Source organism: Amblyomma mixtum, chromosome 1, assembly GCF_055824585.1.
Source record: "Amblyomma mixtum isolate Tamu chromosome 1, ASM5582458v1, whole genome shotgun sequence".
Taxonomy (NCBI): Eukaryota; Metazoa; Arthropoda; class Arachnida; order Ixodida; family Ixodidae; genus Amblyomma; species Amblyomma mixtum.
Window position 1 is genome coordinate 292,978,258 of NC_143012.1, and position 16,734 is coordinate 292,994,991.

Sequence of the window (16,734 nt, forward strand, 5' to 3'; positions counted from 1 at the left end):
CTTAAAATGTGAACGCAAAGGAGTAGCTGCATTGCATACACAACGTCATCACATCTTTATTGAATGAGAGCAGCTTACAAATTGTAACATGTGCAAGCATTTACAGGCACAACAAGTCTTCTAGCGCGTTTGATGGATCATACATACCACTGTATGCACTGCATACAGCATGCAACATGTGCAGAGCACTGTGAAAGCACTGCAGAGCATTTGTTACCCTAAGCGTGCTGTGCATTTCAATTCACTTCAGCATGTCTTCTAGCATCGCAAAAAACCTTTCGCTATCAAGTGAATATCTTAATTCCATAAGCAGACACTACACTGGAGCAGACAGGCAGTAGACAGGCAGGCTTCTAGGCAGCACAAAGGGTTGACACCAGCTTGATATTTGTGACATTTAAGAAAGCTTTAGTGGCTGGTGCACAATATATACAATTAAGTGGGGACATGCCAAATTAAAAGACAAAATTCTTCTAAACACTTGACTCTGGGTATCGGCTATTCTTGATCCCCAGCATTTAATTATAGTATGCTCAGTAAGCAGCTCCGTATGCTTACATTGGCAACAGTCCTCTCGTGCATGAAGCTTAACATTAGCAGCACGGCACCACTGTGCCGAGGCTTTCTGTTTTAAGAAATCATTGACATTCATCACTCCACTGTTTTGAATGTATAATAATAAAATGCTCCCACCTCTTGTAAATGGGTCTCCCGATATTTGGGAGTGCAGTAAAGCAGTCCGATGTTGATTGTTATTGCGTCAGCATTTTCATATTTAACGTTTTTGTAGACATGAATATTGTGCCAACATGTACAGAAGGTTATTTTATAACTGGCTGCTCAGAGAACAAGGATAAAAAAACAGCTTCATTGCATGAAATAAACCTCCGTGAACAAGTAGGCACAGAGATAAATTTTACGGACTTCTATTTTGGCATCGCCACAAAAAATTACTTATGCTTCCCAAATTTTGTTACTTTTCAGGTAAAAATAGCTAAAATAGTTTGAATTGCAATGTCTGCCGTAAAAAAAAACTTGAGGCCCCACGTGTTATGCAGGGCCCTATGTGACAGCAGCTGCGGCAACTTCTTTAGACCCATACGGCAACTGTTGTGGAATCTCCTTTGGAACTGCTGTGGTACTATAACCATAGAAGCTCCTGTTGGCAAAGCTTCAGTATTCCACAGGGATCTCTAATTAACACCTTCATGTTCTCTCCCGAGTGGCCACAATGATTATTCACTTACCTGCGTTGTTCACTTACTAACCCTGATGACTTGGTGACCTTTTTTTTTTTTCAGCTTCTACCTGACTGAGTTCAAGATGACATTGGTAGCCAGTTTGCCGATACTGAACAAAACGGATTGTTATTGCTTATAGTAACACCCGTCTGCCCCCAGAACAGCAGGCACACCACTCTTCACAGCCCGACAGAGTTACCATGCATCACCTCTCTCTCTCTCTATTTTCCTTGTGCTCTGACCTAAAGTGAAACTATGCACACACAAACTTTTGCGCACACCTGTTCACCACTTGTGGCCTGACGCTAACAAATCTCAAGCACATATATAACACCTCTAATGCAAGGTAGCGGGAGAACCAGTTGGTGTAGTCAGCGCACTAAGTCCATTTACTGATCAGCCTCAAAAGACATGGCATTGTTATATTTACTTTTTTATAGTTTGGTTCTGTCAAAATGTAGCTCCTTTCCATTATTGCAGTTGATTAAAAACAGGCACCATCTACCTTGATCTCAGTGCTAAGGTACCCAATTTAATATTTTTAACACTATGTTGTGGTTTCTGAAGCTGTTTAACAACCTGTGTAGTATGGAGCTCTTCGGTGCAGTAAAAATTTCATTCTATAGCTCCCAAGCATATTGATTGCTGACTGAAGATACAGCGGTAGCAATGTTCAAGACATGTCATTATAGCTGTGTGTGTGTGTGTAGACGAAGGGAGGCTTTTGGAATGTTTTAGGTTTTTTTAATGCATTCATCATTGAAACTCTCTTGTGTACAGCTGCGAATATCCTTGAAGGTCGCCTTCTGGCTTTGTTTCCTATTGTGTATATTTAGACAGAGTTAGGCCTTAACTTTAAAATACAAACTTTTGAGCTAAATTATTTGTGTTCAAAACTGCAGATTATGCCTGACTGAAAGTATATTCTTGTATTCAAAAGCGCAAATTATGCCCGACTGAGAGAATATTCTTTTTTTTTTTTCCTTTTGTTAAATGCCATTTTATTTGGCATATTTTTTGACAGCTCTCACAAGGCCATGCTTTGCAAAGTTTTCATGGTGTTTATTGATCCCAGGTTTGATCCCAACAATTACAGAATGCGCGGAGTATTAAGGGTGACACGAGACAGTTTTCTAGTTCGAAACCATTGTGTATTCCTTGAATATTCCTTTAATGAATTACTATTCAACAGCTTCTTGGTCTTTGGTATATATGATCATATTACATTTGTTAAACATTTCATGCCTTTGTTATAAAGATGCACTGCTAATTTCTGCTGAGAACCAAGAAATCTTATCACTGGTGTGATCACAAAGACGTCCGTGTTGACCTTCTAGGAAAACATGCTGTGTAAGGAGCTACCAGCACAGAAAGGGTGTGGGTTAACCCTTGTCAGGTGCAGGGATGCATGCAAGCACGGCGAGCAAGGCGGGTTGCAGGAGTTGTTTCATCGCTGCTGACGGGCCCTGTAGACGGCTATCATCACACCCAAGCCGACTAGCAAAAGCATCGCTGTTTGAGCTGGGTAGCGCTTAGCCATGACCACGGGGTTGAAGCAGCAGCAACATCCTCCAGAAGCGTCAGAAAGGTAGGCAACACCCGGAAGGACCTTGCCTGAAAATCAATGGAAATTGCAAGGTGCCTGCAAGTTACCAGGTTTCATGTGCCACCGCGCATGAATTGCAACAGGCTAAATTAATTCTAAACTCTCTTTGGCCAGGAGACATCCTAGAGTAAAGATAAACTTTCAGCATTTCCCTAAGGCAGGGTAGTAGCTGTAATGTGCAGTGCCCCCATTTCTACAGAAGCCTGGATCATGCCAGTACAGATGGAACATCCATGTAGGTGAGTACTCGCACCTTGACCCACCTGTATACGACATTTTCCGTAGCCAGAAAATGTATGTGGGAGTTTTTGTTTACAGTATTCTATGCTGCAAAAGCCGTGAACCTCACAAAAAGTCTCTCAGATGACTATTTCTGTAAAATGAACTATAATGGGTAAGCTGTATATATTTGTCCTTTCAGTGCTGTTGCTTGCTCGCTACTTCAACAAAAATTTCCAGGCACTGTACAACAGGCACCCAGCTCTAGCTATGCCAAAAACCCAATAACCTTTTGTGCTTGCAAAAGAAATCTCTTGTGCTGGGCTACCTGAATTAATCTTGGATTACTAAGCGCATTGTATACTAATACTTAGAAATCGGCAAATCTTAAGATGGGTTCTTTATTTTTATATTTCTATTCAGGAAACAGCCTTAAAGTAAGATTTGCCACTATTGCTATGATTAGGGGTTAGTATTTTCGACTGAAACTGAAAAGTGCCAAAAAGCTACTAATTTATTTTCAGATACAGTTGACACTCAATAATTTACTTGAACGGGAGCAAAAATTTATTCAAATCAGAGGGAGAATTTTTCACTGACTTGATGCTGACGTGACCAAAGTCTCGGTGCAAATAATAGTAGGTTTTAATTAAGTAGTCCAAATTATGAGACTTCGCAGTATTTTGGTCTTGGCTAGGAATTCAGACCATGTGAAGTATGCCAGTCAGCAGATTGGTAAGCAACAGTGGTTTCACGCATGATTTCAATGTGCACAGCAGCTTAATTGCGGGATCTCCATAACTGAAAAAAGGGACTGCCTTCCAAATCGAATTTCTACTGCAGCAGAATGGAGGTCGGGAACAACAGAAAGGAAAAAAAGAGAGGGAGAGGGCAAGTGCAGGCTTCTGACTAAACTTAACTCCAGCGTGATCAACTGAGTCTACATGGGAAAGCACACACTGTAAAATGAACTCGGGAAGGTTATATGCAATGTCAGCCAAGGAAATCATGGCAGTGAGCTGCACAAGCACAGCAAAGCTATTCACAAAATTTGTTTGAATTATAAAAAATAATGCCTCATCCAGAAATGGCGAAAATGCTTTTGAATACAACCAAGATTTTAACCACTGGTCAAATAGATATTCATTGAAGAATACTGTTGAGCCTTGAAAAAAAATGTGTAGAAAAAGGTACTGATGAGTTTTCAGCTGAACAAAGAAAGTAATCATAATTTTAGAAAATTTTACAGAAATCCTCCCCACCTTAGTCATGATGCTGAACTGGCAAGTAAATTTATGAAAAAAAAAAGCCTGCAAGTTAAAATGAAGGCACCAGTTGTTGCTTCAGCCTATAAGCCAGGTTCTCCAAAGCTTGGAGACCAAAGCACTCAATTAAATGTGCTTTTAAACACAGCATGTGCATGGAACTTGGAAGCAGTGCCCACCTTAAAGGAACATGAATTAAACGTGTGCATGAAAATGCCAGGTAGACATGACTAGAGACTTTGGCTTTGCTAAACTAGAAGTTGTGTTAAAGATCTCCGCCACACACTTCTCAACACAGCTCTCATGTGTGTTGTCTCTGCTAAAAATAGAGCCACTGCACTGAAATGCATACGGCACACAGTGATAACGTTTGCTTGTGCCGTGCTAGCAATTCTTAAAATGCCCTGAAACAGTTTGAACTGAGTGTAAGAAAAGCGAAAGTCTGATAGACATTGAATCATCCACAACATTCCCACAAATATTCTTGATTTAGCTTATGTAGCTCCAGTGACATCGGCAATAAAAAACGACCCCCTTCATTTTCTCTTTCAACTCGTGGGCCAGTGAAAAAGAAAGATTACAGGCTAGGACAACGCTCCTTGCCTATGCTACCAGTCTCACTCGGCCCACCTTGGAGAGCTCCCTGAAGTGAGGGCCCACAGAAATAAACATTTTGTCTGTCCTCCTCCTTCTTCGTTGTTTACTTTTTGTTTGGGGGGGGGGGGGGGGGGGGGGGGGGGGCAAAGCACGACAACAGAGGAGACAGGAAGGGAGTGATGCACTGCCATCTCCAGGCAGCCGTGTCTCCCGCCTCCTATGTCTAAGAACAACTTTGTGGTTTTTGGCAAGCCAATGACAGCCACTCACAAATGGCATCAAGTGGGCCACATTTCATTGTTTGGCAGGGATTCGCACGGGAGACTGGCAACGGATGTCGCCGCAAGGGGCGGGAATGGGAATTTAAAATAAATTTTGTAATTCATCAGCTCGCTTTTATGGACTGATATGTGGCATGAATGCTCCGTGGCATTTGCTCTACATAATGCACACATTTTATAGCCACTTTTAAAACTGTTTCATAGGCCCTTCAAGTTTTGCTTTCTATAGCAGTCTTTAGTTGGGAATACCGCAAGGATCTTTGAGCATGCACTGTTGTTCAATGCCTTTTTGCAGCAGGATAACAATGTGTGAAAGACTACTGTATTTTCTATTCTTCTGTGCCCGGGAAAGCTTGCACAACTAACCAAATGACCAGGCTACTGGATTTCCTCTTACATCCTCTGTGCCTGTGGAAGCACGCACAGCTATCGAAAAGCAGTGGTTCATGCAGTGGTGAATAGTGATTCACTTACGTTGGCATAGCACTGAACAGTGCAACTCTACTGTTCATGAACAGTAGCTGCATTGATCTTTTGTTGATGATCATCGTGAGGATGATTAAGCTGGATTCCTAAGCTGCACAGTTGGGATACACTTGGGGGACTTTGCTTGTCAGGCTACACTACACTACTATAGGTAGGCAGGACTATACGTCACCGCACTAGGCAGGAGAGCCACGAACGTAACCAATCAAGGCGTCATTATTCCTGCCTCACCTTAGCCAGTTTCTTGACCCAGTATTAAAGGGACACCAGAACACCTTTTAACGTTGAAATGCCTTTTAGGCTGCAAAATCTCTTTGGCAACAACACCAGGTGGGAATCTCCTAGCCATAAGAATTGTCCGAAAGCACTGTTTATCAGAGAACCTACCAATGATCAAAACATTTCTCCTCTCCAATTTCCATGCTTGCCCCTCTCCATTTGTGATGCCTCCTATGCTGATCACGCTGCACTTTTCAGCCCTTTTTTCTTTCCAGCCTAAGTGAGCCCTGCTACCTTTTTAAACCAATGTTAGCCTTCATGAATCAAATCTGCTGGACATTAAGGATAGGGAACATTTGTAACAGCTAAGGGAAATGGCAATTTTTTAAAGCAACAATTACAGTTCTCAGCTCCCCACACAGCAGATATATTTGGCCCCTATGTTCACCAGCACATGATCTAATGAAAAAGATGTTTTGGAGCCCCTTTAAAGTCGCGATGTTGCCATTGTGAAGGTGGTTTATTTAATACAACCTTTTTCTAACCACTGCAGCAGCGTGCATTTGTGCATAAAGCAAGGAAATTGCAGGAAAGCATGAGCAAACTTGGCATGCCTAGGTGCCGCACAATGACTGCGCATGTACCAACCAAGTATGGGCACAATGTGCAAAGCACACACAAGCATGCAAGCCAAAAGCAAGGTTTCTATCAGACTTCTCTAAAAACAGGTGTGAATGCCACGAAGCACCAGAAAGCACATCGCCAGCTGCACTGCCGTTTGCTTCTGCTCCCTCCGGTATTAATGTACAGCGAGCAAACCAAAAGAATAATAAGCTCGGGGCACACAACTATTCAGGTTCGTAGCGATTCTCCTGGAGCACCAGGCTAGTTGCACGTTTAGTCTACGCACTGACTCTGTCAATATGTTCACAAGTTTCAAATAACAAACACTTGACTCCACATTTGAAGTGCATTAGGTGCACAAAGCATTCAGAGTGGCAGTGTTCTAGTTGTACCCTGTACTCAAAAGATGCAGTGAAGCAAAAGCCACCAGCTCTAACAGAAAAAAAATTAAAATAGAAGCGGTGCAGTTTCAAGCTTTTATTTGCCACACAGAACTGGGACATGAAGACTGCAAATTCACAAAGCCAATGCGAGCACACCTAAGCAACCTTGGAGGACGCTGCACTCTTGCTCTGTGCAGAGCCCAATGTCTGCTACACCACACACACACAATGGCAAAAGGCCGGCAGTTGAGAAAAGCAGGAACTGCATTTTAGGCATCTGACAGGGCTGCAACGCCAGGCAGAACTTTCCCTGCAAAGTGGGAGATAAAATTTCGTCAGCAAAGAAATTCTGCAAAGCGCCCTGTCGGCAAGATTAGCCAGTGCCTTTTCATTCAAGCAGCCAGTTTTGCGAGACATTACAGACCAATGGTGAAACTGCAATGCTGGCACATACAGCCTATCAGTACCTTCAGTTTGGAAGTACAAAATGGTCACGTGCAAAGCCAACCTGCTGCGAATAATTTCATACAAGAACCAGGCACTGTTCTACTGCAAACAGACCTGCGCGGTGGGCTGTGACACCAGTATGTGCACACAACTATAAGTATCTTATAAGGCAGTAGTTTTTAAAGGTCTCGTGATTTTTCATAATTTTTCGCCCAAAGTGGCTTAGCAGTAATGAAGACACACCGTGTCTACTGAATTCTGTTAAAATAAGTGGCAATCATGTTCAGGTACGAATGTTTCCTTTCATCACACAATCAAGACACTATTAATGGAGGAGGACAAGATTTGCGGGCTCTCTTTCCAGTGCCACAGGACATCAGCTACACAGACCAGATGCAAAAATAGACTGAACTCACCTTCCAGAAGCTCAAGACTAGCTCCACCACCAGTGCTGACGTGGCTGACTTTATCTTCAGTGTTCCACTTGGCACAGCAAGTTGCGGTGTCCCCGCCGCCTGTGTTGCAACATGAGCAAAACAATGAAGCCAGTCGTCTAGCACTAATCTGTAGGATGCACATGTACGCTTTATCTTGGGTAAGTGGCAGCAAGCAGTTACTGCGAGACACATGCTGCATGTAAAGTGCAGGAATGCAGCCTATTCCTGATGCCTTTTCTGCCTCGCTCACATTACTTCTTTTCCCTTTAGACAGAAAAGAGGTTTGTCTGCCCAGATTGGGATGAAAGACAATAGATCCCTTTCATAAATAATTCGGCTACACCTCAATGTCACATGCTCCTCTAATGGCAGAACTGTCTACTAACACGACAACGTTAAGGAGCTTGTGCTGCAGAAAATACGGAGTCAGCGTCGTTGACCGTGAGTGAAAAATCCAGAAACAATCCACAAAAAATCCACAGAGAAGCAACCTAGGAGGCAGGTGGGCCACCTAGGTGGCGTACCCTTGTGGCGTCGCCACAACCTGCCCACCAAATTGCTAGCAAACTGCACATCGTGGCAGGTGGCAGTTAAATTAATGACTAGTAGAGAGAGGTTGCTCGAAAAGAGTAACCTGGGTCACACAAGTCCCACCAGTGGCAACACCAGTGGCAACATGAGGACCCCCAGGTATCTATGAATGTTAAGCAGAGAATGACCAATTCTGCATACACGGAAATTAACCCATTAATGCTACCGCATCTTACCCTTAAGGTGGAGCTTAACTGTGACCTCATTTTTTTTTTTTTTAAACAGAATATGTAGGCGTAGTCTTAGAACATGTCTGGATGGTTACCATGATGACAAAATCAGGTCCTGTGGGGCACTAGCATGTGTTTTTGCTTTTTGTCCTTGTTTTATTGAAGATCAATGATGCCATGATTGAAGCAAAATGCAAAAAGGCGAAGCTGACTTAACAAATTATGCAAGGCTTACAGTGGAACCTCGATTATACGTCCCCCGGTCATGCGACGACCCGCATTTTACGACGAATTTGTGCGGTCCCGGCAAAACCCCCATAGAGACAATGCATTAAAAACCTCGGTTATACGACGCAAATTTTAGGACCCCGCTTCGTACGACGTCTGGCTCGTACTGTCCGTCAAAAAAGGTCGTCAGCAAACTCAGGCCGGGATGTACCGTATTTTCGCGATTCTAACCATCCCCCGAATCTAAGCACCCCCCCTATTTTCGCAAAAAAATTTCTGAAAAAAAACTTTGCATGCGAATCTAAGCACCCCCTTTTTTGGGCGGAAGAGAGCGTTGCCGAGGCCGCCAAGTGCACTTGTTCTCTTTTTCGGCGAGCCTGTGCAGTCGGAGTCCCGAGGAGGCGCGGCGGCGCCTGAGAGAAGGATGAAAAGGAAATTGCACAGGCCTGCCTACTGGCTCGAGCCAAGCCGCGCTCGCCGCGCTCGCCGAAGCGAGGACAGCGGCGTCCACGGCGCTTTTTGTGTTGCTGCGTTCCGACACTACAAGACAGATGGCGGCACAGAACTATCTGCAGCTATTTTTCTTTTGAATGTTTCCTAAATAAAATGTTTTTCTCGCGCCCGTTTCATCGAGATTTCGCCGCGAAAAGAGGGGCCCCGGGGGGGGGGGTCAGTTTAGATTTTTCGAAACTAAGCACCCCTCTCACTTTGGGCATCGCGATCATGAAAAAAAGGAGGTGCTTAGAATCGAGTAAATACGGTAGGCGCACTTTAGCCAGTCGATAACCGGTGCGCCTTAATCTTTCCACCTATCAAGAAAACCGCGCGAGCCGAGCCGAGCCGCTGCCCCGCTGCTCACGGCAGCCTCAACGGCCATTTTATCTTGTTTGTTGAAGACTAGCCCTCTGCCGGCAAAATGTGCTGCATTTGTGTTCCGAAAAAAAAAAAAAAAGATGACGATGAATTAAAAAATATCACGCATGATTTTCGATTATACGACACCCGGATTATACGACGGTTTCGTGCGGTCCCCTGAACGTCGTATAATCGAGGTTCCACTGTATTTATTCTCTGAAGAAAACTGTGCCACTTGAAACACAGAGGGGAAGACAGAAGTGGAAAGCATGTGTTTCAAGCGCTAAAGTTTCATTGTGGGCAACCAATTTGCCCAATAATGCAGACTGATGGGTGAGTTGGTATGACTTAATAAGACTAAAACAGCGCACCTACACAAACAAGACGAAGCGCTGACAGTTACCCAGGTCTCAACAGTAAGAGTGCTCGTCTGTCAGAGAGGTGGCCATTGTACTGCCATCTTTTCCTTGCTCAAGTGCACACACAATATTGGTCTGCGCTCTTGCCCCACTCCACTTGTTTTCTTCAGAGAATTCACCATGCTATTTGGGATATGTGCACAGTTATGATGCTTCTTGCATGTTTATTTCTGCCCTTTGCAGCTTTTAATCAAACTTTTTACGAAAGTTAAAAGTTCAAATGAGGCAAAGACCCTGCTCAATTTAAAAGGCTTTTTAAACACAGTTGAAAGACGGTGGCTATAATGTTAGTTTCAGGCCTCACATCTCCAAAGCTTGGATCACTGAAAACCACTGCAGTCCACAACTAAGAGGACTCCTTCTCAAATATTGGCTCACCAATGATAGTAATTGTTCCTTTCCCGGTGACCTCGACAACAGCATCCATGACACCTTTGGTCCCGGAAGCAAAGTTGTCCCATTCAAATACACCCATGGGCCTAGGGGAATAAAGTGATTTATTATGTTTTACTGTACAAGCAAAACTACCAGTCTGTTGAATGTAAAGTTGAATGCAGCACAAAGAATGAAGCAGTACAAAATCTGCGACAGCATGGCAAAGATTTGTTATATGATGAAATTCTAAATAACCAAATTTGACGCAGACAGCACCCAGAGATGCATCAAGCAGAATGATTGGGTTCAATCATAAAGCTCTTATTAAAAGATATGCAGATAACATTATCAAGAAAAGACAAGACACATACAACATAATGTAGAAAATGCACAATTTTCTCCAAAATGCAGTGTGGTACATCTTCTATTGATATTTATACCTGTCTGGCTATACTGTGTACTCTTGTCTTGTATTGCAAATACAAACAACTAACTGCACATGGTAGTGGTACTTAGCTCTCAAACTTATCCTCAATTTTTGATGCAACCAATATTTCAACCAGCTGGCTCAAATTTAAGCCCATTTATTTGCTTGCTTGAGGTAAATGTGCTTATTAAGTCATGAACACTCATCTCCATGAGTGATGTAGCAAGAAAGTAAAAATTCAGAAAGGACGTGGTATGTGACTGAATCATGTGGAATGGAGACAATAATTGCAATCTTTTGTTGCAGTTTATTGTTGCAAGGACGATGTGGATATGTTGGGTTCAATTCCTTACTCTTAAGAGCACTCATTAAATAAAAAAAAAAAACAAATCACACGACAAATTCTGCAGCACTGTACTCAGTGATGAAAACTGCACATTTGATAAAGCGGCACCAATTTCTTTTCAGGCATTACCACACAAGAAGAAGCAAGCACATAAGGAATGGAACAAAGCACAGCTCTTGTCTTCAAAATTTAAGTGCAAAGACAGTTCAGGACATGTCACTGTTTCAACTGTGTACTTTCACTGCAAATGCTATGACTGATTCACCTCGCAAGTTCAAGCTAGGCTATTCAACTACATCGCTTAGAATACCCAAAGAAGAAACATACCCGTTCCACACAATTGTCTTTGCCCTCCTCACAGCCTCCTGGAACTTGGCCGTGCTTTCTGGTCCTACATCCAGGCCCTGTTAATATGAGAAACAATTGTTTGTATGCATGCACTGCATAATCGTAGAAATATAATAAGGCGACACACACAACTAAAGCACTGTGGACTAACTGCAGGACACGTGGGCACATTTAACATTTTACCTTAGTCTTTGCACTAAAAATTATTTTTAATTTTTTGCATAAATTATGTGCTAACATGTCAAACAAACCTTATTTATCTGTTAGCTATTCACAAAAGATGTCTTTTTTTTTTTTTAATTCAGGGTCATGATGCATACCACAGTTTTATTCAACGGAGCATGAAGTCGAGCTATGGTTCATTATTATGCAGAATCAGAATACTAGCACAAGTAAACACGACAGTTTCATTATTTCTGAAAGCGTAGCAATTGTCTGAACAAAACCAATCACATCCCAAGATATATCGAAGCAAGCCTATTGGAGCAAATGTTCTGAATATGCACAAAGTTCACAAAAAAAAAAGAAAGAGGTGTGAATACGAACCATCCAACCAGCTGGCACTCCCGTTTTCACATTGCCTTTTCCAACAGCTGCCTTCTCATCAAACTTGTCACCAGTAACAAAGTCGACTGGAAGGTGGATCTGGACATTATTCTTCTTTGCTTTCTCCAGAAGCTTGTTCACAATCCCAGCTCCATCACTGTCAAACAGGGAGCTTCCGATCTGTTGAAACCCATGCAGAGTAATGAGGTAACACTTCACGCAAAAAGTCGCCAAAAACGCTGGATGGCCACTGTACCTCCATGTTTTCCATGACCTTGAGGAAAGTGAATGCCATTCCTCCACCAATGATCATTTCATTGACCTTGTCCAGCAAGTTTTCAATGAGCTGAATTTTGTCCTTGACTTTGGCTCTGTAAAATGTGAACAATGAGCAGTGTGCCATAGGCAATCACTGGGCAAGTGGAAAAAAAAATGCACACGCATGAGCTGGTTTGTAAGAACAAGGCAGCAGTGCCAAAGCAGTAAACAGATAGTCAGTGGTGTCTTCCATAAACTCTAGAGCAAAGTAGTATGTGCCCTAGTAATTTTGCTACCAGCGTATGGCCTCAGGCACAGAGCAGAACAAGCCTGAGGAGGTGTGCCTGAGAAAGGATGTGACGAAAGATTGCATTACAAACTGAACAACCACACGAAGACCAGCTTACCCTCCCAATATGGCAAGGAATGGTCGAGCAGGGTTGTCTAAGGCTTTGCTGAAGTAGTCCAGTTCCTTCTTCATCAGTATACCAGCAGCCCTCTTATCATGCTTGATTCCGACCATGGAACTACATGAAGAGTTGTCTCATGTTAGGATGCGCCACCTCACAAGACAATCATGTTTTCAAAACCACCACGAGATTGAAGCTTGGCTTCAAAAAAAATTGTTGAATATGTGCAGCTAATATACACACATTGTTGAAGACGTGCAGATAATATACACACATATGAAAAGCACGCAAATCTTGTATCACTTTCTTATCTTGCCTTTTAAAGATTACAGAAAACTTTTCAATAATGCTGTGAATGTAAAGAGTCTAAACAAATACTGCTGCAAGTATGCAAGACCCACACAGACAGATGAAAAACCCATCAAGTGACAATACCTGTGAGCTCGATGAGCGGTTCCAAACGCATCATTGACGAAGACGTCACCAAGCTTGGTCAGGGATGCTTGAAAGGCTGCGGTGGCCTCAGGGGATGCCTTGATCTAAAAAAGATAACTGCTTTGAGCCACAAGTTAGCTGGACATAAAACAAAAAATCAGCTAGAATAGCGGCAGAACATCAGAATTTTGCCAAAATCTGAAGAGCAGATAAAAGTGACGAAGGCACTACTGTCGCATTCCATTAATTCTATGTGCAAAATAAAATTCAGTAACCTCATGCTTGAATTAAACTGTTCGTAATCCTTGGAAACCTTCATCTACGAGAAGCGTCTTGTAAAGGCAGGCATGTGCCTTGCAATGCTGATGAGGGGTGCAAGGCCTGACCGTCACTGTCTTTCTGTGCAGAGAGCTGTTCTGGAAGCCAAACTGCAGTTTTCGTATTAGTTACGGTCAGTCATCTTCTTCACCAGTGATGCTCACTATACACTGCATAGCACTGTGCATGCAATCTTGACCTCACCTAAACAGATCAGGAGCCGAGTTCTTAGAGCTCTTCATGTGCTCGTCAGGGCCTGTGCACTCACCAATGAGAGGCACTGCACTTCTCCACCACCAACCCTTCTTATATACAAGGAGCTCAGTGAATTCTATTTCCTGATCAGGTGTAGGGGCAACAAAACATCCTCTTTCCAGTTTTCACAAGCCTAGCTCCCACACTTGACTGATGTCGCTAATCCTTGTAAACTTCACGAGGCAGGTGACATGCCTGAAGCACACTAAATTCAAGCAGACTGTGTCCATCTGCACACACCCCACAGCTTAAATAGACATTTTAATGTGCTAGCATTAGAACCCCCACGTCAGAAAAAAAATGGCAGACAATTTGTGTAGTTAGGACAAATACAAATATATGTGCTAGCAGTGTGTGTTTCGCAATTTTTGCATCATTAAACATTCCTACGCAAAGGTGTTTGTCATAGTAGGCCTTCTTTGTTAAAGGTGGGCAACCCACTTTATAAAGCACGTGGTTCACCTGCCACAAAGGCCATATGACCTGGTGATGTCATCACAACCTGCCAGGTGTGCATGCGTGTATATAGACGAACACACGCATGCACACACCTGCACACGGGCAGGTTGCCAACATCCTGGTGGGCAGGTGGGCCCCCTGCCAGAAACAAGCTTAAGACAAACACACAATGGCTAAATATAGGAAATGGCCATTATAAGTGCTAGCACACTAAAAATCTGTTCACCCATCCATCTGAAGCCTCAGTTGGAAGGTGGAAAGTGGAGAGTGAGAAGATGAAGATAGGGTGGGAGGCTGCAGGTGGAAAGTGGAGAGAGGTAAACCCTTCTCCCCTTCCAGAGAGATGAGAGAGAGGGAAAGTGTGAGAGTGAAGACTAAGAGAGGGTGGGAAGAGATGGGTGGTAAGTGGGGGAGAGGAGGAGTCATACTGTGATTGCTAGGCTGGAAAGGGAGAGTGAAGCGGAGGTATGGCATGTCACACAGCGACTGAATGACTAGATCATGCCACCTATTCTCGCACGGTCTGAAACCCATCAGTGGCAGTGGTTGCTCTGTCTGGTGGGGGGAACACTAATGCTAACGGATACCCTGCCACATCAATCACATTGACCATCTATACATTTTCTTTTAGCACTTTAGTATGTCTGATATCATTTAAGATTCATGCGATGCAGTTTTCTTTAGTCATGGAGTCAACATGTGAAGTTTGATATAACAAGTTCTTCCTGCACAGAAAAATTTGAGCTTGTTTGGACATTCCAACAAGGCAAATCAGAAATAAACAAACTGACCCTCTTCCAACTGCAGGAGTTGGCAGCAGTAATTGCACAATATGTGGGAATCGATTCCACCTCTTCGTCATCAAGTAAATTATTACTAGAAATTAAGTCATGCCGAATAATATAGCACGGGGAAGCTATCTGACCAGAAACTCTCATGGTGTGAAGTGCATTTGTATGATGTGAATGAAGAAAACGAAGCTTGAAGCTGTTTTCTTTTCTCCCCTGCAGCTTTATCACCCTGGGGACATTGCATTTACAATCCGCAGTTAACACACTCTGCAGCAGCTTGATGCTAGACACCCAATGGAAAGTTTGTACCTTTTGTCCCTGAGCATCAACTCCTTTTCCTTCTTCCTCAACGTGGAACCTCAGGTTCTCCAGCAAAAAAACGGTACCATGCGCAGGATTAGCACAAGCCTTCTCAGTCTCAGGTCCCACACAATCTGGCAGGAACTGGACATCTCTGCATCACAAACAAAAACAAATACTCTAGTAAACCTTAAAAACAAAATGCAAGCAATCTACTGCATGTATATTATTCATGTATCTTCACGTCACCTGTTCAGAAGGCGCTTAAGTTCTTCAGCAACAGGGGCGAGGGTGAATTTCATGTCAACATGACCATCCGGCCGGCCCAGGTGGCTCATCAGCACCACAGATTTTGCGCCTTTATCAATAACATGCTTGATGGTGTCCAAGGCTGCCACGATTCTGGGGGGAAAAAAAAAGAAAAAGGATGCCAATATTCGGTTCGCTCTTTCACTAAGTCGAAGAGGGTGATCGCGAAAGCGTCTACCTTTGGTTATTTGTAATTTTTCCATCTTTCAAGGGGACATTGAAGTCAACTCTGAAAAGGAAAAAAAAAAAAAAGATCGTTCAGATATAAATTGTCTACATACCAGATCGATGAGAACATCCAAGGTTGCGAAAGGTCACGCAATTTAAAGGATTACGCTCGACACTGTCAGTACAAAACCCAGACCGGCTTCTGCAGCGAAACGAACCGCGTGCATATCTCTGTGCGTGCAGTTACGTAAACCCTTATATATTCTGCAACTCATTTATCCTTACGCTAAACATTAATTAGTAACGGATGCTAGGCTCAACTTTTATACTGTCAACGTACAAGCAATTCCAGCACTATTCATGCTTAACAGCAGCGTCCGGGGCACAGATGCGCGGAAACACGAATCCATTGACGTTTGCTCCTACCACAGCTCATACTGACGGGGTCAGCCGCTTAAATTTGGCTGCTTAATAACTAGGTTCGCCAAACGGACCAGCAACTTCACCTTATGATGACTCTCTTGTCCTTGACGTCCAAATCTTTAACTCCAAGCTTTTTAAAACTCATAATTGCAGAGACGTGCGAGCCACCGGTGACCTTCGTTCGAAGAAAGGTTGCGGAAGGTGGGGGCCGAACCAGGGCCTCTCCTATGCTGCCTATGCTTAGTTTTTGGTTTCGTCGGTTTCGATTTGACGCTTGCTGCGGAAGTGCCCGCACAAAGCGGATGCAGCGCCGGCAGCACCAGCCGTTTACAACACACCCGAGCGTAGCCTGTTTTCCCAGTGAAGAGAGCCTTAAAAGCAGCACACCAAACCCCATTCGTTAGGTCTGAAGTAGTAACACATATTCTTCCGCTAGTGAAGACGCTAAAATTCGGTTCTTATGTGGTTCTGTTATTTACTTCAATTTCAACTTTGCTG

The 16,734-nt window shown here is 43.3% G+C and overlaps 1 protein-coding gene across 2 annotated transcripts; it reads right to left on the reverse strand.

Annotated features, from left to right (window-relative positions):
- Positions 1 to 31: 31 nt before the first annotated feature.
- Pgk (phosphoglycerate kinase) lies at positions 32 to 16,581 on the reverse strand. Of its 2 annotated transcripts, none has more exons than XM_089566427.1 (12): positions 16,320 to 16,581; positions 15,824 to 15,874; positions 15,586 to 15,738; positions 15,346 to 15,490; positions 13,214 to 13,317; positions 12,776 to 12,895; positions 12,367 to 12,481; positions 12,111 to 12,290; positions 11,544 to 11,620; positions 10,447 to 10,547; positions 7,785 to 7,883; positions 32 to 2,855 (listed from the first exon to the last, which is right to left on the reverse strand). In XM_089566427.1, exons 1-12 carry the CDS (start codon positions 16,379 to 16,381, stop codon positions 2,689 to 2,691), a joined length of 1,374 nt encoding a protein of 457 aa, XP_089422553.1. In that variant the 5' UTR covers positions 16,382 to 16,581; the 3' UTR covers positions 32 to 2,688. The 2 variants fall into 2 exon arrangements, with proteins under 2 accessions (XP_089422553.1, XP_089422554.1); XM_089566428.1 differs by lacking the exon at positions 32 to 2,855 and adding an exon at positions 7,001 to 7,231 and having other exon boundaries at positions 16,320 to 16,573.
- Between the last annotated feature and the right edge of the window lie 153 nt (positions 16,582 to 16,734).

Coding starts and splice junctions, on each gene's coding strand:
- Pgk (XM_089566427.1), bottom strand. CDS start 16,381: ATGAGTTTTAAAAAGCTTGGAGTTAAAGATTTGGACGTCAAGGACAAG. Junction 13,318..15,345: donor TTGATGCTCAGGGACAAAAG/GTACAAACTTTC, acceptor TATCTTTTTTAG/ATCAAGGCATCCCCTGAGGC. Junction 12,291..12,366: donor AGGTCATGGAAAACATGGAG/GTACAGTGGCCA, acceptor GGGTTTCAACAG/ATCGGAAGCTCCCTGTTTGA.